Consider the following 25,759-nt stretch of genomic DNA (forward strand, 5'->3'; position numbering starts at 1 on the left):
GAAACTTAAATGATGGTTTGCCAGCATGATTTCCTTGACTTTGTCGACGTTTTCATCCGTTGAAGACAATGATTGGCGACCAGATCGGTCCTTTTTTGACAGAATGTACATTCATAATCCTCTAAATAAATTGGAATATTAAAAATGCTAGCGCTTGCTTAAAGGATACGATATGAAAAAAAAAAAAAACTAGTTAATTACGAAATTATTCAGCAACTTATCCTGTTATAATTTTAATTTCTAAAGATTTGTACATTTTCAAACATCAAACATCATTATTCTTTGGAAAAATATGTCAAATATAAATTTATCCATGTATGACTGGCACTCCAATAAAGTCTGCGAATTTTTCTGCCTTATTCCCAACGCGCAATCTTCTCGAACAACATTTATTTTTTCTCTGGCTTCGACTTATCTACATCTTTGGCTTCTTTCTTTGTCACGTCCTTTATTGCTTCTACTTGTGCTTCCCATTCTCTTATTTCCATCGGTATTCCCTGTGGTTCAAATTTGGTATCAGGCTTGAATGACTTCAATTTGATGTGATCTTTCTCCATAGTTTTGCCGACGCGGAAATGCTTGTGTCGTACACCGATCGTATCGCGTACACCTTCTTCTTTGCACTCCATATATACATCCGCCCACAATTCCTCCAATTTGATTTCTTTATCCTTTTTCACCTTTTCGGCCATCGCTTCGAGCTCTGTTTTAGCGTCAGCATCTATTTTCTAAACAACCAAATAAAAAGTAGTTATTAGACGATTTCTGAAAAACATTTTCTATTGAAGCATAAACATACTTTGCATTCATCCTCTGTTAAAAATCCGTTTGAGATGGCCACCTCTTTCAATAATGAAAGCGGATCGCGCTTGGCACGCATTTCTGTCACTTCCTCGCGTGATCGATAACTTGTACCTGGATCTGACATTGAATGACCGTAATATCTATAACAGTGCGCTTCTATAATCATTGGACCGTTTTTTTGTACATAGTCCGTGGCAAATTGGGTAGCATTCCGAATGGCGATCGCATCCATGCCATCGACATAGATGCCAGGTAGTGGGACACCACGCGTATAATATTCGATGGAGCAGGAAGCGCGATGCATTTTAGTGCCCATGCCTAGTGGGAATTAGAACGGAAGTATAAGGAATTTATAGATAAGTACAATAAGTTTTGAAAATAAATTTAATGAAAAATTTTTTTTGATGTTGAGTGGGAAAAAATACCATTGGAATATGATATTCCGAAACTAATTAAATCAACTAAATAATTTATTATCCCTTTCACATTCCATACCATTTGCAAAAAAACCCAAATGAATGGAATTCGCGGAAAATAACTGCATTTTTTGTTGTTTTCATCAGTAATGCAAAGATTTTTTTCACACTTTTTAAATAGAGTAAACATTGTTGTTGTTTTTGTAATGTGTGTGATTATTTAATAACTATTGGCGCCTAATAGTCGTAGACAAGTACAGTTATGGAATGTGTGTATAAATTGTTTGTTTGCTTTTTTATTTGTTGTTGGAATTCTCGATCAAAGCTAAAATTTTAAATTTTTCTTCACTATGCAAAGATATTCTTGACAAACTGTATTTATCTATATATATAAAAATGAAATGATGTTCGTTTGTACGCATTTTTTTGGGCCGATACGAGGCCAATTTTATTCGTTCTTTTTTCATATTATGGGGATCCACTAGGGGAAGGTTTTTAGCAAAAAAAAATTTCTTTTAAATATTTTCTTTATATAAAAAAAAGAAAAAATCAAAATATTGTACAAAACAAAACTTGCTCGATTCTTAGATTAAAGTAAGTTTCGAATCGACATTAATTTTATGTGTACAACTTTTTTTGAATTTTTCGTTATTGTATACAGAAATTTCAAATGATTCGAATGAAAATTTTTTTTTTTTTTTCTTTCTTCCATAAAATATTACACCTGTCGTTAGACAATAAGTAATTTGATTTACAAAAAGATGGAATGAGAGTGATATTGAAGGGCCAATGCCCCCAAGCTCATTTAGAAGAAATATGTACATATTATTTAAAAACAAGTGGTTAACAAACAATGACATATACGATTAGTTGACAATTGATTACAAGGATTTTGCAAGATCTGTTGGTGTTTGACGGTTAAGCCGACTTTGGGTAGATTTTTCTTTATTTGGTAGTCTTCTCATCATAGGATTTGTATGCGTTAATAGTCTATTTATGTGTCTTCTGCTAGCGCTTTGTATTGTTTCATCAATAGTATCGATGTCAAGGTCGCGATGAATATCTGCGTTAGGTATGTACCAAGGTGCATTAGTTAAGGTCCTAAGTATTTATGAAAATAATGTTTCAATTCAATTGAGCAATGCTTTCTTTGACCAATTCTATATGGAAATGAATGCGTTTGCAAACGATGTTTTCGGCTATGAACAAATGTTGGAATCGAATGAAAAAGGAAAGAAACGCGAAATGATAAAAAAAATTCTTGGAAAATTTAAAATGAATGGTGCTTCATTGGAAAAATTCAAAGGTAATAAGAACATACACAAGATAAAGTTAGAATTCGAATTTTTAGATTTATTTTGTTTATTTCTCATTTTTTCAGAAGTACACCACACAACAACTCATTCCAACTCTGATTTTGAAATCCTGTTGGAATTGGTGATCGATAATTTTGTCACTATAATGGTCAATGGAAATTTGCGTGTATCAGACCCTGCATATTATTTACCATATCAACTTTTTATGGAACATATGGACCAAATGAACACAAAAAAATAATTTAGTTTTGTTTTGATTTTTTGCAACATTTTGGTTTTCAGTTAATACAATAAAAACAATACTGTTTTTTCGTGAACACAAAATTCTAAATTTATTACGTTGTTTGTTTAGAATTTTTTTAGAAAAAAAGTAAATTTTTTGGTTTTGAGGAAATTTGTTTATTGTTGCTATTTGGGAAAGCGTAGATATTTGTAATTATTTGACTATAATCCTAAAAGTTAATGGAATACCACTATGACACATAGAAAACATTTTTTCAAAGGGGTGTTTTTCGAAAATTATAAAAAAAATTGTTTTCAAAAATTTTGAAGAAATAAAGTAAAATAAAAAAATTTCGAAAGCATGAAATTTTTTCAAAACCAAATTTTCCTCAAAAAGATAAAAGAAATTTCTTCGAAGAGGTGTTTTTCTAAAATTACAAAAAAAAATTTTCAAAAATTTTAAACAAATAAAATAAAATAAAACTTTTTCAAGGGTATGAAATTTTTTCAAAACAAAATTTTCTGAAAACCAAACAAAATTAAAAAAAAAAATGGTGTTTTCAAAGCATTTCATATTCCACTATTAATAGAGAATACATTTTTTCGAGCGGGTGTTTTTCAAAGCGGAAAAAAATCTTTTTTAACAAATCAATTTAAACTTTTACAAAAGTATGAAATTTTTTCAAGAACAAAACTTTCTCAAAAACGTTAAATTAAAAAAAAAAATAGCTTTTTCAAAATATTTAATTTTCAGCAATTAACTGAGAAGAAATTTGATAGAGCGAAGTGTTTTTCAAAACTTCAAAAAACACTTTTTAACCAAAAAAATAAACCTTTTTTCAAAAACAACAGGAATGATAACATTGCCTAACAATTTCTGCACTTTTGCACAGTCTAAAGAGGCATTGATACAGAGTGTATTTCCAAACATAGTTCAACATTACAAAAACCATGATTGACTCAGCGAAAGAGCAATTTTAGCTGGGAAAAATAAGGACGTCAATGATATAAACTCAGCTATTTTAGATCAAATACCTGGTGACATAGTTGCGTATAAGTCAATGGACACTATTACTGATCAAGAAGAGGTCGTAAATTATCCAACTGAATTCTTAAACTCACTCGATTTGCCAGGCTTACCACCTCATAATTTACGATTAAAAATTGGAGCAGCGATTATTATGCTGCGCAATAGTAATGTGCCCCGACTTTGCAACGGTACCAGACTCGCTGTGAAGAAGCTAATGGGTAACGTTATCGAAGCAACAATTTTGAAAGGGAAGTACAAAGGAGAAGACATTTTGATACCCTGAATTCCACTGATTCCGGCGGATTTACCATTCGATTTCAAACGTTTGCAGTTCCCTATTCGCCTTGCCTTCGCTATGAGAATTAATAAGGCGCAAGGACAGTCTCTACAAATGTGCGGTATTAATTTAGAATACCCAATTTTTTCTCATGGACAATTGTATGTAGCTTGCTCACGAGTTGGCAAACCATCGTCATTATTCCCGCGAAAGATGAAAAAACCAAAAACGTTGTCTACCAAAAAGTGTTACAATAAAGTTGAATGAAATTGTATCAAAGAATTTGCTTTGTTTCGTATTAATTTTATTCTCTTTCAGCAAATCATTGAATTTATCGTCTAGCGAAGCGGGCGAGGGTACGCTAGTTCATATATAATAACCAGAACTTAATTGCGAGAGTGTAACACAGGTGTGAGGAGACAACTAAAGCTCTTCGTCTCCGATAGGAAGTACTTGATGTCAGTGATGGTAAATGATTTTTTGAAAAATCCCTACACAGCCCAAAAAAATTCCCTACTTTTCCCTGCGCTTACAAAAAAGTTTCCCTACAAAATTCCTTACATTTTTTCTCCTGTGTTTACACTACAATGAGACACTTGCAACGTCAAAATTGAATTATTTGCATACGTTTTGGACTTGGTGCTGATTTGACACTTTATAATGAAAACAAATTTTATTTCAAATATATATAAATTCACATATTTATTATATTATAAACACATGTACATATAAAAAAAAATTCAGCAAAAAGACTAAAAATTAGACTTTTATTACATTTATTTCTGTTTAAAACAAGAAAAACTTAAAAAGAAAACATAACAGAGTTTTTAAACTAAGATCACAAAAATTACTTTCAGTTCATTTTCTAAAGCTAAGTTACTAATAAAAACAATGTAAAGGTTTGTATTTTGTACTCATTTGCGTTTGGCTAAGGAACATAGTGTCAATATTAAGAATTCTTGAGTTACTGCACGTGATCATAGAGTTCTGCAGATACCATTTTCTTGAAATGAATCATTGAAATTTGCAGCAATCTTGACTTTCGTCTTGCAAAAAAGAACGAATCATGCAGACCGAAGTTAAAACTTGATGACTGAGCTTATTCCTTTTTTTTGTGCGAACATTTGTTACGATAGAAAAAATTCTCTCGGAGTCTGCATGAGTCATGAGGTAAAGATAAAACGAACTTTGCTACTTTACCCAAAATAGGAAAAACAAAATTGTCATTGAAATTTTTAAGTTTACAGACTTCGCTCCAAAACTTTTCAACTCCCATCTTTAAAAGGTTAGATTTTTCGTCTTCATAAAAATTGAACTCAAACGTTCTCCACTCTTGTAGGAGAGAGTTGACATCCACACATACTATTTCACAAATGTTCTCAAATGTGAGATCATTTTTGTTTCCCTTTACTGCCATTGCAACCTCTGGATTTAAAAACTCAATTTCTTTGAATAGCTCAGTTTTGAGCGGTAATCTCCTTTGTGTCTCTTCCAAAGCAGTAATATAAAACTGTAGACAATCTGTTATAATTTTGTTTGCAGCCGTTTTTGGAACAGTTTTTAGGAGCTCGTTACATTCAAATCCGAGAAAAACTTCCTTAAGCGGTAGAGAAATAGGTATATGGCGATCTAACAGCACAAGTAATGTTAAGCTCAGACTTTTTAATAAAATTTTAACCTAAGCCTAAAAATATTGTGATCGATTCCTGTGTTAAAGGTGCTTTCGACTGAAAAAGTGCGTTTAGGAATTGAGTACATACTTGAGAAAAAAAATAGGTTGTCTGTAAAGTCGGTTTACTGACGATAGTTTAACGTGACAACGTCATAAGAAAATATTGATGGAATGGTTGCAATTTTCAAAAGAAAATTTTAATTTTATTTGTTTGATAGATATTTTGTAAGGATATAGAGAAGGAAGTAAATGGAATTGCAATGGAATAGGTCAAGTTACATTTACACAAACGTGAAAAAGTGACGACACATTTATCAAATTCATGAAAGATATCTTCAATTTCAATTGTGCATCAGACGTTAATAAGTCAACAACACTAAGAGGCACCATCATCGATTTGACTTTTTCAAGAACCATTACACTCGAAACACTCCCTTTCATATTTCCTACTTTTCCTCTCATCGTCCTATTCTCAACAGAGAAATGGTTCATTACCATGCACACAGGAAGAAGGCATATGCAAATACAAGTATATGAATTTATATCAGTGCTGTCCATCCCATACATCAATTGATGACACGTATTCTTACTCTCCATCGATCAGTCGTTAGCAAACCAGCAACGAATAAACATCACGTTTGTCCGCGACGCTTAATGTATGCAATACAATGGCCTGTGAGAACTTTTTTATGCTAGAGAATGCCTTTGGCGACTTGCAATGCCTTTTATGTTACAAGTCGTTCAAAGGAAGCTATAGATGTAATATCAAAAGACATTTCGATTCCTCCCACAAAAATTTTCTACTCCAATCCAATATTTATTTATTTTGGTTTAAATTTCCCACTGGGCTGCTCCCATTCTCTCGTTCTCACTTATCCACTCACATTTTTCATTTTGGACAGCACTGATTTATATACAAATGCGCATATACATACACATATACGCTCACTTAAGTAGGAGAGAGCAAGATGTCGAACGTTGCCGTTCGTTTGCTTTGTTTGCTTTGTCGTTCCTTCCGCGCTTTCGCTTGCAGTTCATTCAAGGTAACGACAAATGAGCAAGGTAACGGCAAATGAGCAAGGTAACGACAAATGAGCAAGGTAACACTAATGAGCAAGGTAACGACACATTTTTTCGTGCGCGCAGCCGGCTAAATCGAATTATAAGACGTTATCACGTCAATAAATAAATCTTATTCTCGTTTAGCATTTCCTGCAGAGCTTCTAATTGCGCGCATCTTTTGGAACTTCCCGAAACGTACGAACCGATTTGGCGCAAAAGATCCTCAAGTCCTCTGGGTAGCGTTAAACAAGCATTACTTGCAATAATTTCTGCAGAATGACAGATGCACTTTACAACTATAGCGTTTGGTATGTCCCTAATTAATCTGGATGCAAAGGAATTATGCTGTCCGATCATTACACTGGCACCATCGCTGCACATACCTTACATGTAATAAAATATTTCATTAGAAATATTTGCATATGCTGAAAAAATGTACTTTAATTGCATATTATGTTATTTAAGGGGATTCCAAGAGATAAAATGGATTCTTTAAAAATTCCGTACAGAGCTTCTGCAGTGCAATCAGTTCTTATTGGTATTAGATCCAGCAGCTTAACGACAACCCGCTCGCTTTCCTCGTCGAAAAATCTCACCAGGAGACACATATGCTTATTGAGTCCGCAGTTTTTAATTTTTGTACTAAATTGTTTTTTTCCACTTTTGCCAGTACATTTTTTACTATGCTGGTGCACTTCTTTCTTCCGAGCTCACAGTTTTTTATTATTTCCGAATCCGTCACGATTTCTTTTAAGAGTGGGATTAAATGGTCCACCACTTGCAACGCGACATTATGCTCAGCGAAGAACATGCTAAGTCTTATTTCGAAATTTGTTTATTTTAGGCGTCTTTTTCATTGCCTTCATATTTTTTTTTTGTGCATTTTTGTTTCAGCGTGCTTCTACAAATCAGACAGTTCAAAACTTTGTCGCACGCATCGCATTTGCATTTAAATGGATCGTTAGCCACAGCTTCCAACCAGCCACTGAAATTGTCGTCGTCAAGCCACTTGTTATTGAACTTTTGTTTCCAATATTTGCATTGTTTTTCTTGGTGTTCCTCCGAAGAGGAGGAGCTCATTTCTGTAAAATATATGCATTTTAAATATAAATATAAAAATAGCTAAAACTAAAATAATTGCAAACTTACTTTAAAAGCAGCAGAAAACGCGGGACAACTAACAATTTTCGCGCGAAGAAAAAATTGCGTTAGCGTTAACAAAGAAAAAAATGGCAATGCTGCCGTATTAACGCTTTTAAAAGTATGCTGCCATAAGGAAAAAAGTCTGGCATGAAATCTTACTGCGGATTTTTATTCTAAATGAACTTTTTTAATTATTTACCGCAATTTTAAAATTTTTTCGGTTCTTCTTGAAAATTCCCTACATTTACAGAATTTAAAAAAATCTGTCCTTCTTTTCCCTACACCCACATTTTTCGACAAAAATCCTTACATGTAGGGAATTTTCCCTACATTTACCATCACCTTGATGTGCTTACATTCTTGATGTTGTTACATTTTTTTCAAGTACGTTTAACCCATAGATGATCAATGTCTTTGACAACGCCTAGTGAAATTTTCCGAGGAATCTTTTTGTAGAACATATTAACCGTTTAATACCCAGTTTAAGAGGGCTTTTGAGCATATTTTGAAAAATGGGTTAAATAGTTACATAACGGGTTAAAATGTTCTACAAAAAAATTATCATTGAATTTTACTAAAAGTCTTCTAAGATGAAATTTAATAAAAATCAATATTTGTACTGGATTTACCAAATTATTTGATCAATATTGCGAAACTTTAATACACTGTAAAAAAAAATTGTGACTCGGTAGACCAAAACCCAGTTGGGGTTTTATTATTCTACATAAGTACTTTCATTTGCAATTGGTTTGGTTTGAGCCCGAAAATTGCTGTGGCATGGTGTATTTTATAACCAAAGTAGGCTTCGAATCTGGGCCAATCAATACGCTGACTCCGCTACGATGGCTGCACTTAGTGTTTGATATCTTTTCTCAGACTTCAGCAGCGGATTGCACATTGTTTACAGTCAATGGTGGAGCTCAGGCTACAAAGTTCTTCTTCTTTTCTCTTCTTTTGCCTAGTCTTATCCTATTCTGGGTTAGCTTCCCCTGTGCGATATTTTCTGACCCTTTTTTTAACTCCTCCATCTCACTGCGTTGTTCTCTGGTCTTCTCATACCATGATCGTACCAGCGAAAGCGAGTTTCTTGAAGTTTTACGCTAATCGAAGTGACTTTCCTGCTACCAGGAATAAAGTTGTCCCGCATCTTGCCCAACAGTGTTACGCCGCTGACCCAACCCAGCATCCGCATTTCTGCAATGTGCAGTTTCTGTTCTAATTTGCGGAATATAGCCCAGCACTCGGAAGCGTATATCATTACTGGTCCCGAATTTTGTAAACTTTACTTTTAGCTTTTGTTGTATTTTCTTGTGATACAGCACACCAGAAGCTGCTCTCCAGCTTTTCTACTCACATTGAATTCGGTGTGCGATTTCTCGCTCGAAAGAACCATCCACTCCTCTCGGGAGCATAGGACCTCGACAAGACTCTTCCATCGTACACGGTTCTGTGCTGCTGTTTTTGCACCGTCCCATGAGATGTCGGCATCTGCTAGTATGCGCAGCATCGACCATCTTCAAGTGTTTTTTGGTCGACCGCGACCTCTGCTCCCTTACGGGTTCCAGTCCACAGCCTTTCTCGTGATGCTATCTGGTGGTTTTCTCAATGTGTGACCTATCCATCGCCACTTTTTGCGTTTGATTTACCTAAAAATGGGTTGCTCCTTCGTCAATCTCCACAGTTCGTCGTTACTGATCGTGTTTGGCCAAAATAATCTGCAGATAATGCGGAGGCATTTGTTGATGAAGGATTGTAGCTTCTGTGTGATGGTGTTAGAGACCAGCCATGTTTCGCTTCCATACAACAATACGGACTTCACGCATGAGCCGAATATTTGTAGTTTAGTGCACCTGGAGGTTTGCGAACTCCCACATACTTTGTGCATGCGCCCGAATGCCGCCCTTGCTTTGTTTAGCCTGCAGTTGACATCTTCATCTGCTCGACCACCTGCCGTGATGATGCAGCCGAGGTAGCAGAAGCTTTCGACGAATCCCACCGGGCATCCGTCAACCAATATCTGCCTTGCGTTGTTGTGGTTAACTCTCATAGCCTTGGTCTTGTTGATGTTGACCTCCACTTCGACAGTGCATGTCAGTGCGACTAGTTCGTCCGCCTTCGCTTGTATATCAGAGAGTTTGTACGAAAGAAGAGGCAGATGTCATCGGCGAAGTCCAGATCCTCAAGATGTCTGGTGAATCTCCATACGATGCCGTTTTTGTGTAGCATCTGTTGGCTCATGACATCATCAAGTACGATGGGGAAGAGAAGGGGCGACAGGGGACAACCTTGCCTTAAGCCCGCGTTCGGTAGTGAATGGATCGCTGATATCGCCTTTGTGAAGCACTGCCAGTTCGGAGTTGTCGTAGAGGGCTTTGATGAGGTGGATTATCTTGGCGGGAACTCCCTTTCTACTCAGCGCCAGCCATATTGCGTCTCGTTTGATAGTGTCGAATGCCTTCTTAAAATCTACGATCCAAAGTGCAGTTCGCCGAACTATGCTTATGTCCGAACCAAATGGCATTGTCGAGTCGCTTTGTTGCTTTTTTAGCGCGACATACCAGCTGGACGAGAAGATTTTACTGCACAACTGCCTACTCTACTTAAGGGGGCAGCCTGGTTTATGAGGTCTAAAAATTGCATCTCTTTGCGATTTTTTTTTAAGGAAAAAATTAATTTAGCACTGCAAAGTTTTTTCTATCTTTTAATGAACATTTAAAAAGTATAAAAAAATTTTGTACTGGTTAAAATAAGTTGAAGAAAATGTTTAACATAGAAATTAGTAGAGCGCTGCAACGCTGGAGTTTCCAACCGGCGTACAAGATACAGCTCGTAATTATTATCTAAAGCAAAAAATTCAAATGGATTTCTAATTATCATGATTTTTTATTCTAAATGAACTAAGAAAACTGAGCGAAATTCCAAAATTTCAACTTTTTGGAGGTTTTAAAGAAAAAAATGCCTTTCTATAAAAAAAAAATTCACTTCAACTTGGTATAAAAATCTTGAAAATTTTTTTTTATCTATTTTGTTAGTTCAAATAGAAGAGAATTTAATACTGACGGGAACAAGCTATGATTAATTTCAAAAGGTTCATTCGTTTTTTTTCATTCATGTACGCCAATTCAAAGAAATCATAAAAATGAAAAGTCGAGAAAAGAAGATAAAGTTTGTACTATAGCTGTCCGGTCACAGCGTAACTACCTGACGCTCGCCTACCTTTGGCTTTGTATCTACGGAAATATTGAGAATTAGGCTCTGTAACTTTGTGTGAATATTCTGAAATATATTAGGAATCGCTTAAAACGAAAAACGAAAAGCAAATAAAATAAAATGTCTACAAAAAATCTGCGAATATCGGGGAAGCTCATGCAGCTTCGGAATGTGGGGACAGGGCATTGCTCGAACTTACCATATTCGTTATTTTCACAAACAAAAATTACTGGCAGCCTCCATAGACATGCAATATTGTATGCTTCAAATATTTGTCCCTGATTGGCAGCTCCGTCACCATACAGCGCAACACAAACATTGCCCTTAGCTTCGTTTTTAAGTGCAAGACCGATGCCAGCGCCCAAAGGTACCTATGAATTAAATATTATTAGTAATTTATTTTCATATTCCAGCTTTTGTTTCATTTCATCTCTTGCACCACATATGAAATCAGAAATTTCTTGAGCTACTATAGCTTACGAAAAGAAAAGCTGTCATCTGCTGATTCAAAAGAAAGTATTGCCTACATCATGGCCCGTGACCAGCTCACTAAAGCTACTATAAAACAGAATTTTCGAAGGAGACGCGATTGGCAATGTTCATTTTGAACTGCTTTACAAATTAAATCATAAGCCATGTTAAATTCCAATAAAAAAATAAAAAAAGCTTTTTCAATAGTATTCTCGAGCTGCAAATGAGTCTCTATTCTATAGTTTCTAAGAATGTTTAGTTTTCTATATCCACAATTCGTGAGGGTTTACAAAAAAAAATATTAGAGTAGAATGGGGTAAGATAGGTCTTTTTTTTTTTGGAGAGCTCTTGCTACGGTATTTTTGCATTGATTTTGAAAAATAAGCAAGATTTTGAAAGGTTATTTATCTGCTAACATTTTGGTTATACTGAATTATGTTTGGCTAAATATTTTGGAAGCTGCATTCAATAAGACAAAGGTACTTTTTTCGATATTTTAAAATCGGGGGGCACGATAGGTCACTATATGTGAGGGGAAAAGAACAATGTACATGGCTTGGAAATTAACGTTTTAACTTTTATTTATAGAGAATGAACACTGCACATGTTGTAAAAGTTCGGATTTTTTCTTCAATTCATTTTTCTTCTCTTCTTTGGTCAATTTTTGCCGTTTGTGTATGAGCTTCTGCCTCTTTGCAGCCTCTCTTTCTTTTTTCTTTCGGCGGCAAATTGTTTTTTTGCTTCCGCGTCCGATTTCTTCTGAGCTGCAGCTGCTTGCTCAGCGCGTAATGACTCTAGCATCACTGCATCTGTGAGAAGTGCAGCTTTACGTCGCTTCCGGCCTCGATTTGATGGTTTGCGCAGTGGAGCTTTAGGAAACGGCCGAATGTCCTCAATTGGAATTAATAGGTCGAGATTCGATCGATCTGGCTCTTGAACGGCATTCGATAAAACAGGCTCTTCATGGGCATTCAATGGACCAGTCTCTTGATGAGCAATCGATGGACCAGCCTCTTGATCTGGTTCGTCCTTGTACGGACGATCAGTTAGGAATGCTGGCGTGAAATCATCTTCCGAAAAAATGTCGCGATTAAATGGCCAAATGCCAGTTGATCTGAATCCAGCGATGATATTCATGCTGGAAGCACCTTTCAACAAGGGTTCAGCTACCAGTTCAGCTATTCGGTCGATGGTAATAGGAATGCCGGAATGATTTAACATCCACGCCTTGCAGGAATGGTCAAAATAAGTTTTGACCGGCCCAAATACTCCTCTATCGAGAGGCTGCAAACGATGGCTGGTGTGCGGAGGTAGAGTTAATACTTCAATATTATTATTCTTACAAAAGTCTAATCCAGCAATTGTCATGTGAGATTCGTGGTTATCCATGATGAGCAAAGTTTTTTCAGTACTGGATCGAATCGCATAATTTTTGAAGTGCTTCAGCCATTCTAAAAATGTGTGGTTGTTCTGCCATCCCGAGCCGTTTGTTACTCCTCTTGCATTCGCAGTGCCGTGCAGTAAAAACTTGTCCTGGAATTTTTTACTTACGCGTAATTTCTGACACGCTTCTATTGATGACGAGCACTTTCCTATCACGCGATCACGTAATGTTTCGAACGGAATTTTAAATTGTTTAGAGGCTGATCGAACACTAGAGCCATCTCGGACTGCCGCGATTGCGTTTTTTACGTCCTCTCACTTCGTTTCGGCGTTTTTCGCACATAATTACGCACCATTTTGCTGCAAAAACAATTAAAATTTATTTTATTCAATTAAAAGTAGTGACCTATAATGCCCCCAGACGGCTGACCTATAGTGCCCCCAAGCACATGTTTTATATTAGTGTCGATATTTTTTTTTAAACAAAATTATCAAAAAACTAACACATTATTCGTGTTCAGCATTATTTTCTACGTAAAATAAAACTCACCTGATAAATATTTAAAAAATAAAAAAATAAATAATTGGCGCGTACACTTCTGTTAGGTGTTTGGCCGAGCTCCTCCTCCTATTTGTGGTGTGCGTCTTGATGTTGTTCCACAAATGGAGGAGCCTACAGTTTCAAGCCGACTCCGAACGGCAGATATTTTTATGAGGAGCTTTTTCATGGCAGAAATACACTCGGAGGTTTGCCATTGCCTGCCGAGGGGCGTCCGCTATTAGAAAAATGTTTTTTTATTAATTTTGCTTTCACCGAGATTCGAACCAACGACCTCTCAGTGAATTCCAAATGGTGATCACGCACCAACCCATTCGACTACGGCGGCCGCCTGACAAATATTTACATACATTAAATGCACTGCACCGTAGAATAAAAAAAATGCTATGTCGGAGAAAAGCTCACAAAAAACTAAACGACGCCAGTGCGACGAAACCCCACCTACCTATTGTGCCCCCATACCCATCTTACCCCATTCTACTCTATTATTTAATTTCCTGCTAGTCGTGACTATTTCCGAAAAACAACAATTATTTTTTACGATTAGCACACGATTTAAATGTTTTATTCCCTGCGTTGTTTTTTTAAGAAACCATGGTAAATCCCCTTCAATGACTCACTAATTCTTGTGTGTCGCAACCAACTTAAAACCCAAGAACCGAATGGTGTTAGTAGATGACTTCAGAGCAAGTGAGTGATGAGTTGAATTTAGCTCGCAAGTGGAGCAGGTGATAGCTTCTACACAAACAGGCTATGCATTTGACACAACAAGCTTAGACGTGTCTGACTGGTCAACCATTGAGTCACAATCTCGAACAAAAATTATTTCGTATGGCATTTCCCATTTCCACTCAAATATGTGAGCCTGCTCCTTTTTATAAAGAAAAAAAAAAGTTTAGACAAATCATCGTGTCCAGTTATAAAGGCAACCAATAATGGCTGTGCTCGCGTACACAAGGTGTAAACGACGCAGAGTGATGCCCCATTGAGTAACCAATAACAGAGTCACAATCACTAGATTTTTGGCAAATGGGCATATTTCATACGCTCATCATACGGTCGGTCGCAAGAATAACGAACTGACACGATGAAACAACGATCTACGATACTACGGAACGGAACGGTGGGGAGAATTCATATATTATCTATGATTCATATACATGGGGTACTCATTAGTTTGATAGTGTCAGTTGAGACGGGCGTACGTTTATGTTGGTGAGTGTGAGCACCATGAGTAAATACCGTACACTGGTTCAGTGCTTACACACAAAGGCAAATCGGCAACGCACTTGCTTCGTGTCGCATTCTTTTTGTGTATACAAGCAAAGACATCGTTCTCGCCAATTACAACTCGTCACGATGTTATTCTTGCGACCGACCGTATGATGAGCGTATGAAATATGCCCATTTGCCAAAAATTTAGTGATTGTGCCCAGAGCCGAATAACGGTCTGTTACAAGGATAATAGATACCAAGTTTGCTCGTTAGGTATTATGAAAAAAAAAATTGTTTGAGTGGAACTTTGGATTCTACGTCATTCGTTTTGTGTTTCACAAAATTTAGCTTTAACTTAGTGAATGACGTCGGCATATCTGTCAAATTCGTTCAGAGCCGAATAACGGTCTGCTAGGTAGTACGCCTCTAAAAATCTTTTCACCATGGGTCTGTTAAACAGCTCTTTTTACCATGAATAACAAACCTTCTCGTGCGTTTCTGCTATGACAAGATTCTCACAAACTCTGTCGTACCGAGACATCATGGAACCGTAGGTCCCTCCATTTATTGAACAACATTGAGATGCATACCAAAAATTGGCGGAACTTGGTAAAACACGTAACAAAGGATGTATAAGCCAACGAAATATGTATTTAATATAAATCCCGTTCGGCCGTAGCCGTATGCGTTGGTGCGTGACTAACATTTGGAGGTGCACAGTTTCGAGTCTCCCTGCATGAAACACCAAATAATAGAAAAAGCGGACGTCCTTCGGCAGCCAATGGCAAACCTCCGATTATATTTGAAAAGGCTTCTCATAAAAAACCTTTTGACGTTCGGAGTCGGCTTAAAACTGTTCCATTTGTGGGACAACATAGAGATGCGCACCACAAATCGGAGGAGGAGCTCGGCTAAACACCCAATAAAGAGTGTAAGCGCCAATTGTAACTACCAAAATTACCAAAAACTCCATAAGTCCTGAAGTGAGCTTGTCTTGATTTTTTTCGCACGGTACCTTAATACCGCATCGAGTATTGTTTCATTACAGATGCTTCTGTTCGACCCCTAGACCACTTTAGCTTGTATAAATTTAATAAAAACTTGCCTGTGCGCCCACGATACCATTGCCGCCATAGAACCTCTTGGCGTACATGTGCATAGAGCCGCCCTTACCGCGCTGACAACCGCACTCGCGCCCAGCCAGTTCTCCGAGTATTCCCAGTGGCGGGATGCCCATCACATAACACCACCCATGGCAACGATAGGCCGTTATGAGATGATCTGTTGGTCGCATCGCAGAATGTATGCCTATTTTTTATGTATTTTTTTTTTTAGTTAATAAAACTAATGCGCTTTAAATACCGATATTGCTGGTTTACCTACCCACACAGACGGCTTCCTGGCCGGTATAGAGATGACAAAAGCCACGTACAATTTTTTCCTTGTACATGGCATTCGCAACTGTTTCTAAACGTCGTATTATAACCATTTTTTTATACATATCTTGCACCAGTGCCTTATCGATAGTAATGGAATCAGGGGGAGATGTTTCCAGGCGTATGCATTTATAAGCCTACAAAAATGTAATTCCTTTGTTCAATCAACTCTCAAATAATCGCGTAATATCAGCCGTACGTACATTTTTTAAATCTATCGACGCCTCGGTGGCATAGTTGTGGGTGATTTGTGTTGTTTGCTTTGGAAATTCTTTGACAAGCCAACGAAAAAGTCGAGAATTATACGACCAACGTCCGAGCGAAGATTCGCTGATTTGTGCACGCACTGCAGTCGCCAACATTTTCCAACTGGAAGCGTTTATTAAAGCTTTAATATATTTTGAATAAATTTTCTTGATATATTGTGTGGACCGTTTTGAAGGTAAGTATATACAAAAATATTATAATTGAAAAGTATTTCGAAAAACAAAAAAATGTGTTTGATAATAGAGCGAAATTGCCAACCCATCTCTTTATATTCTTAATTTTTTTTCTTTTTTGCTAATTTTTTCATTTTTATAATTTACTTAAGCATTGTGTAGTTTCGATGATCGATGATCGGAAGGCAGCTGAGTTAAGCTTCGCGCATAATGCGGATGTTTCTCTAACTTGATTCGGCTTTAGTAAGCCGTAGGTTTAGTAGATCTCGTCAAGGTTCGGTGAAAAAAGATCTACATTGCTAATCCTTCTTGACCGTTGCTCTATGCGCGGCGCAAAGGGTATCATCACTGGAAGCTGTCTTATGCGGACGCACGGCAAGCGAATGGACTTTATTTCAAATTACTTACATCGTAGCTGCAGAGATGAGGAGCACATAGAGTGCGTCTCCACCATAGCAAGTTTTCATTCGAATGCCTACAAGACTTGGAGTCAGTGCACATTCTGAACAGCATCCACCAAAACCTAACCTACCCTTCAGTTATGTGTTGTTAGCACCAGATTAGGTTAGGTTAGACTTGGTTGATCCTGTAGATCGTTAGTACTAACTTTCTAAGAAAGCCTGCTCAAAACATTTCTGATTGTAATTTCAAGATGGGCATTTATAATCAGAATAATTGCGTCGATAAATGTCATTGATGGCCTGTGCGTCAAATTGAACGTCTACCTCACCGACTTTTCCCGCTTTTCCACTGCAAGGAATCTCCAACTTTCCCCCACAAAGTCCATGGCGAGGGCCCACCTGGACAAAGGAGGTCAAACTGCAACTCAAAGTAAAAGTCGATGACTCACCAATTCCGACTGTTAACAATCCCAAAATTTTGGGTGTGGCCTTCGACAGTTTGCTCTCCTTACCTGCGCACACAACCGCAATTGCCACTAAAGTCCATAATCGCAACAAAGTCCTCAAGTCGCTTGCCGGTAGCACTTGGGGCAAAGGCAAAGAAATGTTGTTTAAAGCAATAGGTTGTAAGCTACGCTGCGCCTGTCTGGTTGCCTGGAACTAGTGACACGCAGTGGATAAAGCTCCAGACTTGTCAAAACCCTGCTATTCGGACAGCGACGAGTTGCCTCCTGACTTCTCCTCTTCAACACCTTCACAACGTGGCACAGATGCTGCCTGTAATGGAACTCAATAAACTGCTCAGCAAGCAGTTTCTGATAGGGTGCTACCACAGGTTTCACCCTTGCAGATACCAGCTTGAGCCAAAGGGAGGCGACTCTCAGGCACGTCACGAGACACCTCCTCCTTATGCCGACGAGATTCAGGACGAAACTAATATACATTTACTGGACCAGACAGTGTTTAGACAGACAATAAACGGCATTCATCAAGAGACCGTCACCACCTTTCTAAGCTCCCGGCCACCGATCGCCGTAATCGGAGTCCAACCACCACCTACAGCAGATGAAGAGCTCCAGCTTCCCCGTGAGACCCGTGTAAAACTGGCTCAATTACGTTCTGGAAATTATAGCATATCCAGAATTGACATACCAAACATTTGTCCTACATATGAAGGCACCCCGCACGGCACTAACCACCTTTTCACATGCTTCTTCAAACCCACTCATCTAACACGCCTCTCCCTCTGGACCCAACCTGTCGAAACTGCATGTTTCATGGGCCTACCTTTAGATGAGCTAGACGAAGACGACCGGTGATACACACTACACTGACAGGGCTTGTATTACTGCTACAACAACAACATAATCAGAATAACGCGGAAAGTTAGTTTTTTTTAGCAGTTACACCTCGGCAGACCTTCAAAAATTTATTTTAATTAAACTATTTCCCATTAGAAGCGAGCATAAAAGCTATTGCGTGTTTCATTACTTTGTCAAAATCAATACCACAAATCGGAAAAGAGGGTCGGTCTAAACACCCGTCGAGGATATTTCATTGTACTGCTACTTTTTTGTTTTTTATCCAAGTGTCCAGTGCAATGAGTAAATGGCCCCCAAGCGAGCTAAGATGCTAGCTATCGCAAGCGGCACTAATAAATCGAGGAAACACATTAATGCGTTCACTTATTATTACCTCTTCAGAGAGCCAAATCATCACCAAGACTTTGTCTAATCGAGTTTTCACTTTCATGTAACTTAAAAAGAATTTTAAGGACGTTTTTCAATATTTTATCTCAGAGGCTCCCGACCGGTGGCGGATTATTGCCAATAAAGCCGTCAACAAACTGATGACTGATATTTTATTTACTGTTCTCTTCGCAGCGCAAATATTTTGTTGTCTGACTGCTGATTTTATCTCGTGAAAAATAATCGCATTTCTACGTCATTCGTTTCTACGGTACTAAAATGAACCGGATTTATGTCTATCCAGCCACGGACGGCTCCCATAATAGCACTTAAGTTGGGTATGATATGCTGTTACAACAAGAACTAGCACCTTCCCAAATCATACGCAGCACATCGGACATTTCTAAAATTTTTAGACCTTTTATTGATGAGTCTTTAAAACATACGAAAATCTCGTTGGTACAAATGAAATGGATTTATTTGGGGGCTTTGGGAGTGTTGGTATTTGGCCGAGCTACACCGACACAATTTTTTTTTTTTTTACTTAGAGCCGACTGATGTAAGATCACGAACCCATTTATATCCGCTGCGATATCCCAATTCCATACCGAAACCAAAGAAAAACCTACAAAACTATACAAAAAAATGTTTACATAAAAAAAATTCAAAGTTAATAATCTAATGCTGGGTTTTTAATTTTTTTTTTGCATTTCAAAATAAAAGTTTAATGTAAAAATATATAAAAAATCCGAGTAATTTCTTATAAATACTTAAACATTTTTTTTAAAAGGTGAAAAATTTATTTATTTTTTTTTTTTTAATTTCAATAAGAAAACAAATCTTTTAATAAATAAACGCCCCTTATACATTTTGCTGGAATGTGAAAAAAGTTAAAAGTAAAAGGCAAGAAATTCTTCGAAAATTTATTTTACAAATAGCAAATTTATTTTATAATTTATTAATATCCCAATTACATACCCAAGCCAAAAAAAAAACAATAAAAAAATGTTTACATAAAGAAAATTTCAGAATTAATAATCTAACGCTGGGTTTTTAATTTTTTTTGTATTTTAAAGTATAATGTAAAATAAAATTTTAATGTAAAAATACAAAAAAAAAATCTGAGTAAATTCTTATACCTAGAAATTTTTTTAAAGCACAATAAAAAAATTTTTACATAAAGAAAAATTCAAAATTAGTAATCTAACGCTGAGTAAAAAACAAATCTAAGTAAATTCTTAACTTTGAATTTTTTTTTTTAAACAATATAAAAAAAGGCTGAGTAAATTCTTATACATACTTAGAAATATTTTTCAAAAGGTGAAAAAACAGAATTTCTTGGGGTTTCAATAAGAGAAATAATAAAATAAGTCTTTTCACAAATAAATAAATTTCTGAAATGTGAAAAAAGTTGGAAGCAAAAGGCGAGAAATTCCTGCAAAATTTATGTAACAAATGAATATTTAATTATTATTTATAATGTAAATAAATTTTTAAATAAATAAATGAATTTATAAAACGTTGAAAACGCTTTATTTAATTATCAAAAAGACAAATTATGAAAAAGTTTTATACTTTATTTATTTATTTTTGTTTTTGTTTTTTTTTTTTTTGTTTTTACGGAACGATATATAAAACTGAAAACAGCTGAAAACCGGAAAAACTTTTCCATAAAAATTTTTTTTTTCTAATTTTTTTTGTTTTGTTTGTCAAAAAGTACTTTTACTGTAATCTTTTTTTTTAATGAATCCCCTGCACTTCAATTCTACTTTTTCGCCCACTTCCATAAAAGTGAGGTTATTTCGAAGTGTCACAAAATCTTTGATGTTTTGATATTTGATGGTTCAAAATAGTTTGAATTGTTTTATACTACTGAATTTGAAAATAAAATTGCACCAAAACTGCAAGATCAAATATGGGCCCATATGCGGTGAAAGATTAATGAAATGCAACTTCCGCAAAATGCTAAGTTTTCTAGCACATCTCCGAGCCGGAAGTTTGTTGTTATTGTAGCAGCATAAACATTCCCCATACATGTGCGGGGAATGCTGCTGAAGTGACAGTACTTGGCCGGATATAAATAAACGGGTAACGTAGAACGACTGTCGTCGAAACGGAAGATTCAGTAACCTGACTCAGAGTTCATCAAAATATTCAGAGAACTCAGCTCATAAAAAAGTTTCTTATCAAAACCGTATTTAGGTTTCTTCGTGGTCACCTTGTTTCGACGAGTGCAGATCAAAGAGAAATACTGTTTGATGACATGATTTAAGGGCAAGTTATTTGCATGTGTAGTACTTTTACCAATTCGTACTGCGTCTTATCCGATGGAAAAGCAATTATTTCTACTTGTTACCACACTGAAAATTAGTGCTCTGAAAAAAGAATCATTGAAACAACGTCAGGTTTTTATATACATTTTAGTTTTTTACTTTTATCAATTTAAGTATTTCAATTATAATGAACATTTTCTCAATAATGGCTACGCTGACACTTGCTTAAATTATTCCTTCATGAACGTGATTTCGCTCATTTGATTGGTATTTAAAGTATATAAATAGATAATGATGTTAGTGGTTGTTGTCTTTTGTATTTACAAACAAAATATTAAAACAAAGCGAATTACTTTAGCTCTATTTTCTGCGTAAATCTGGTATTTTCAACAAAAAAAAAATATTTAAAAAAAAAATTAATTACTTTTAAATCTGGTGTTTTCAACAAATAAATATTAAAAAAAAATAAAAAATAGTTTTACTAGAATATCGCATTTTATTTCACTGTACTATGAAAAGCATGATTCTCCTAATTTAATATTTATATACCAGTTTTTGCTGAGAATTGTTGTGTTTTGAGAATAATTTGAGTAATTTTGCTAGATTACGCTACACAATTTTTAATTGCAACCTATAAGCAGACATTTGACTGTTTGCTTGTTTCTGTCGTTTTCGATATTCTGCTATTACAAATGCTGATGGCTTAGTGGTTAACGCCTTTGCGTTGCGACACATGCGTAATATTATATGAGGTAAGGCCGCGTATCTTCGGTTCCAGATTGTTGGAGTAAACATCAGTCCACAAAGCGGTTGGCGGCAGCTCTTTGTCGTTCTTAGCAATTTGTGTTGCTTCATCGATTTCCTTACGCACTTTAGTGTCGATTTCCTACAAACAAAATACAAACGAATTAATAGATTACCCACACATATTTCTGTCAATTTTTGCACGCGCGCACCTTGATCTCATCCGCCGTCATGAGTCCCATTTCAATGCACAATTCTTTGAACGATGTTATGGGATCACGTTTCTGGCGAACTTCTTGTATTTCCTCACGTGTACGATAGCTGGTGCCGGGATCGGACATTGAGTGGCCCGAATAACGATAGGTATTCGTTTCCAACACAATGGGACCCACTTTATTCACATATTCGATGGCGAACTCGGTAGCACTGCGAACAGCTAAAATGTCCATACCATCAACCCAAATACCGGGTACTACATCACCACGTGTGTAGTAGTCCGTGTTCGAGGAGCCACGTTCTGTACTGGTACCCATAGCGTAGTTATTATTTTCACAAACGAAAATAGCTGGTAATTTCCACAATGCCGCCATATTATAGGACTCGAACACTTGACCCTGATTGGCAGCACCATCACCGTACAGCGCTAGGCAAACGCCGCCATTGCCCTTGTATTTGCAAGCGAGCGCAACACCAGTGCCCAGAGGTACCTGTTAAATAAAGACAATCGTTCAAAAGAGTGCCATAGAAACACAACGAGAATCATGCTATATTTATCTTTTACTTAGCTGACCTGCGCACCCACAATACCATTGCCACCATAGAAGTTCGGCGCATACATATGCATAGAGCCACCTTTTCCCAAAGCACAACCGCTCTGGCGACCAGTCAACTCAGCTAGCACACCTACTGGTGGAACGCCCATCAAGTAGGTCCAACCGTGCACGCGATAAGCTGAAATGATGTTATCCTGCTGGCGCATGGCAGCTTTCATGCCTAGAATGTGTTTCAAAATTTTTAATTGAGTTGACAGTAGCGAAAGTTAAATTCTCGGCATATGTCCACTCCACTCACCTACAGCACATGCCTCCTGGCCGGAGTACAAATGACAGAAACCACGAATAATCTTCTCCTTGTACAAATTACCGGCGGCAGTTTCAATGCGACGAATAGTCTGCATTTGCGTGTAGTATTTGGTTGCATCTTCTTTGGTTAAAGTGACACTCGTTTCGGGACCTTTTTCGAGTCTATGTAGCTTGAATGGCTGCACGAAGAAAATAATGTGTTTACTATTAGAAATGTCATGGTTTTTTTTTTCATTATTTGTTTCATTTGTTAGTAAGAATAGTACTGATTTTTTTTTTCTGAGTAAAAAGGTTAGAAGTTGTGATTATTTAACGTTAGTACGGCTAGTCTATCATTATTTTACAGTGAAGGAAACATTGCTTTTACTTATTAGTAAATAAATAAAAAATATTATATAAAAAGGTATTCTATTTAGTTATAGATTACGATATAATTTTTTTTTTTGTTAAATTGATTGAAATATTTATTTGAAGATTTTATTTTTTTTTTATTTACTTAAAGAATTATTTAATTATTTTTTAGTATTTTTTGCTGTAACAACACAGTTTTAGTTTCAGCCAACACAAATTTTGAGTGCTAACAATACCGTTATTTCCTCAACAACTCAAATTGATGAAGAATTCTTTTGGAACATTTTTTTTAATGTTTTCGGTTCACTTACTTGCAGTAACTCCCTTTACGAAAACTTTAGGCATTTTTTTAACTCTAATTTTGAATTTCATTCTTTTATCGAAAACTTTCAAGTTACATATGTATGTTCCATACAAAAACAATGCCAATTGCATTTTCCTATAGTACAAAACTAATTTTGGCTAAACTTTCCATTACTACCACGATATATTTGAATGGGGAGCGGAGGGAGAGGGGGCGTTTCACCACCCACCACGCCCATTAGAAAGAGCAAGGTCACTCCATTATAACTATGAAAGTCGCAACCTTCTAGGGTCCCTATAGAACCCCCAGGAGAAGTTTAAAAATTAGGTTTTTTACGACCGCATTTGTAGTTTGTACTGAAATACAGTTGAAGAGAAGTGTATACAGCAATCGTCAACCCAGCAAGTATTTAAATTAAGTTTTAGAATTCATAGCACTTATGAAAATGTTGTTTTATCGTAAAATTTATAGGTGCCGCTGGCGAAAATTTGAGTTAAAAGTTGTCCGATTTTGTACTATTTCACTATTTATAAAAATTTTTTTGTAACATGTATATTTGAAAATAAAAAAGCGCCGCAGTAAAAATCCAGCGATTTTGTATTTAAGTGAAATAAGCGTCTGCAACAGGGCATTTTTTAAGCTTATGCAAAAAAGAAGTATTTTTAACGTTAAATATTACTATTAATTCTTAATGGTAATTTATAAAAGGTACTACAAATCGAAAGGCTGATATTGTGACTACATTCGTGCGTTATAATTTTTAAATTCGCTTCACGCACTTAGACATTATAAGTAAATTTAATGTGGTAGCAATGGAAAGCCAACCCCTGATTTTTACTTGTCCTTTAAAACACTTGAGCTAAATTCAACAAATAGAATGGTCGATAAAAACCAATCAAATGTATGTATGTACTTGTTGTGAATTTAAGTAATAGAAGTGTATAGGATAACAGTTCATTAACACTTTCAAGATTTACAAAGATAGATAATTTATTTTGTATGTTTTGAGAAAGTGCGTTTATATCTGCAGCAGTATGTGATTTTCTAGACGAACCTGTTAGAAAGCATTACATATTGATAACCGGCCGATGGCACACCACGCGAAGCAATAAAAAAATACCAAATGATAATCAGACCGTGCACGTAGCATGGCATTCTAATCAAATTTTACTCCCGACATGTATACATATGTATGTACATACGTATATACATATGTTTTTATGTACGTTCACAGCTTCTTTTCGCTTTCATGACCTTCACTAGACAAATGAGCGCCTAATTACTACCGCGGAAATATTAATTTCTTGAGGTTCAGGACACTAGACAGGGCCAATTTACTGAGCTCTCTTTATGCATTATTTCTTTTTACCAATGCTTATCAAGAAAAAAAATTTCATTTAGTATCCGTTTTTCCATTCACTTTTTCGCAATTAATTTCGCATTTCCCCCTGCTCTGAGAACTACAAACCAAAATCGCACCGCTAATGTTGAGTCAAAAGCTGTTATGTAACTACACATGAAAGACGTGTAGTGGAGAATAAGATAGTGCCGTAAGCATATAACACAACACATGGGTTTGGCAAACTCACGCGATGTACTTGTACGGTCGCCTCGGTTGCGTATTTGTTCGATTTTTGTGCACCAGCCTGGGCAGCATTCTGGAATAAACCGAAAAATGATGAGTATTTCCTGCACATGTAATAATTTGTTGTTTTGGTTTTAGCTGTCAATGCCGCTGCTGCTGCTGCCTGATGTTGTAAGCTGCAGCTAATCAAAGGTGTTACATGCTGGCGCCGGAGCAGGGTCAACATGCTACCACCAATGGAATGACAGCCACGAGCAGTTGTCGTCGTCACCAATATGCTGTGATTACATACTTTTTGGATTTGTTTAGCCACAATTGGCAGTTCACTGCATCGGGAAAGTGTACGCAACATTTTTTCGTTTTTAAAAATCGGAAATTTCTATGTAAAATATGACTTTCAACCACTCGATATCGCGTAACACTTCGACCAAGAAGAACGTCTCTAATCTTCCAATCAACGAATGTCAAATATAGGTAAAGAAAAGAAAAGTGCGAGAAATGTTATGCTTCTTCTTTAACGAAGCTGTGAATGAGTCGGGTAATGGTGCTCACACACACCAACGTAAACTTACGCCCGTACGCCCGTATGAGCTAACACGATGAAACAACGGTCTATGATACTACTTAACGAAACGGTGGTGAGAATTTATTTATCTGGGGCATTCATTAGTTTAA

General features: G+C 36.4%; 2 protein-coding genes across 2 annotated transcripts; both read right to left on the bottom strand.

Annotated features, from left to right (window-relative positions):
* Positions 1-216: 216 nt before the first annotated feature.
* Positions 217-16,682, bottom strand: LOC129237400 (pyruvate dehydrogenase E1 component subunit alpha, mitochondrial-like). The gene is made up of 6 exons (XM_054872122.1): positions 16,420-16,682; positions 16,164-16,353; positions 15,886-16,088; positions 11,352-11,523; positions 800-1,122; positions 217-728 (listed from the first exon to the last, which is right to left on the bottom strand). The coding sequence occupies exons 1-6, from the start codon at positions 16,576-16,578 to the stop codon at positions 390-392; spliced, it is 1,386 nt and encodes a 461-aa protein (XP_054728097.1). The 5' UTR covers positions 16,579-16,682; the 3' UTR covers positions 217-389.
* Positions 16,683-21,151: 4,469 nt separating this feature from the next.
* Positions 21,152-25,543, bottom strand: LOC129237401 (probable pyruvate dehydrogenase E1 component subunit alpha, mitochondrial). Its single transcript, XM_054872123.1, has 6 exons — positions 25,377-25,543; positions 25,089-25,157; positions 22,834-23,023; positions 22,553-22,755; positions 21,975-22,469; positions 21,152-21,904 (listed from the first exon to the last, which is right to left on the bottom strand). Exons 1-6 carry the CDS (start codon positions 25,434-25,436, stop codon positions 21,722-21,724), a joined length of 1,200 nt encoding a protein of 399 aa, XP_054728098.1. The 5' UTR covers positions 25,437-25,543; the 3' UTR covers positions 21,152-21,721.
* Positions 25,544-25,759: the final 216 nt, after the last annotated feature.

The sequence above is a fragment of the Anastrepha obliqua genome, chromosome 2 (genome assembly GCF_027943255.1).
Source record: "Anastrepha obliqua isolate idAnaObli1 chromosome 2, idAnaObli1_1.0, whole genome shotgun sequence".
NCBI classification, from domain to species: Eukaryota; Metazoa; Arthropoda; class Insecta; order Diptera; family Tephritidae; genus Anastrepha; species Anastrepha obliqua.

Bases quoted from the DNA above. Each gene is read 5' to 3' on its own strand.
- LOC129237400 (XM_054872122.1), bottom strand. From the start codon at position 16,578: ATGTTGGCGACTGCAGTGCGTGCACAAATCAGCGAATCTTCGCTCGGA. The intron at 16,354-16,419 runs GTACGTACGGCT...ACATTTTTGTAG, and splicing joins CGTCGATAGATTTAAAAAAT to GCTTATAAATGCATACGCCT. The intron at 16,089-16,163 runs GTAGGTAAACCA...CATAAAAAATAG, and splicing joins CCAGGAAGCCGTCTGTGTGG to GCATACATTCTGCGATGCGA.
- LOC129237401 (XM_054872123.1), bottom strand. From the start codon at position 25,436: ATGTTGCGTACACTTTCCCGATGCAGTGAACTGCCAATTGTGGCTAAA. The intron at 23,024-25,088 runs GTGAGTTTGCCA...TTCTTCGTGCAG, and splicing joins CGACCGTACAAGTACATCGC to CCATTCAAGCTACATAGACT. The intron at 21,905-21,974 runs GTGCGCGCGTGC...TTTTGTTTGTAG, and splicing joins TGACGGCGGATGAGATCAAG to GAAATCGACACTAAAGTGCG.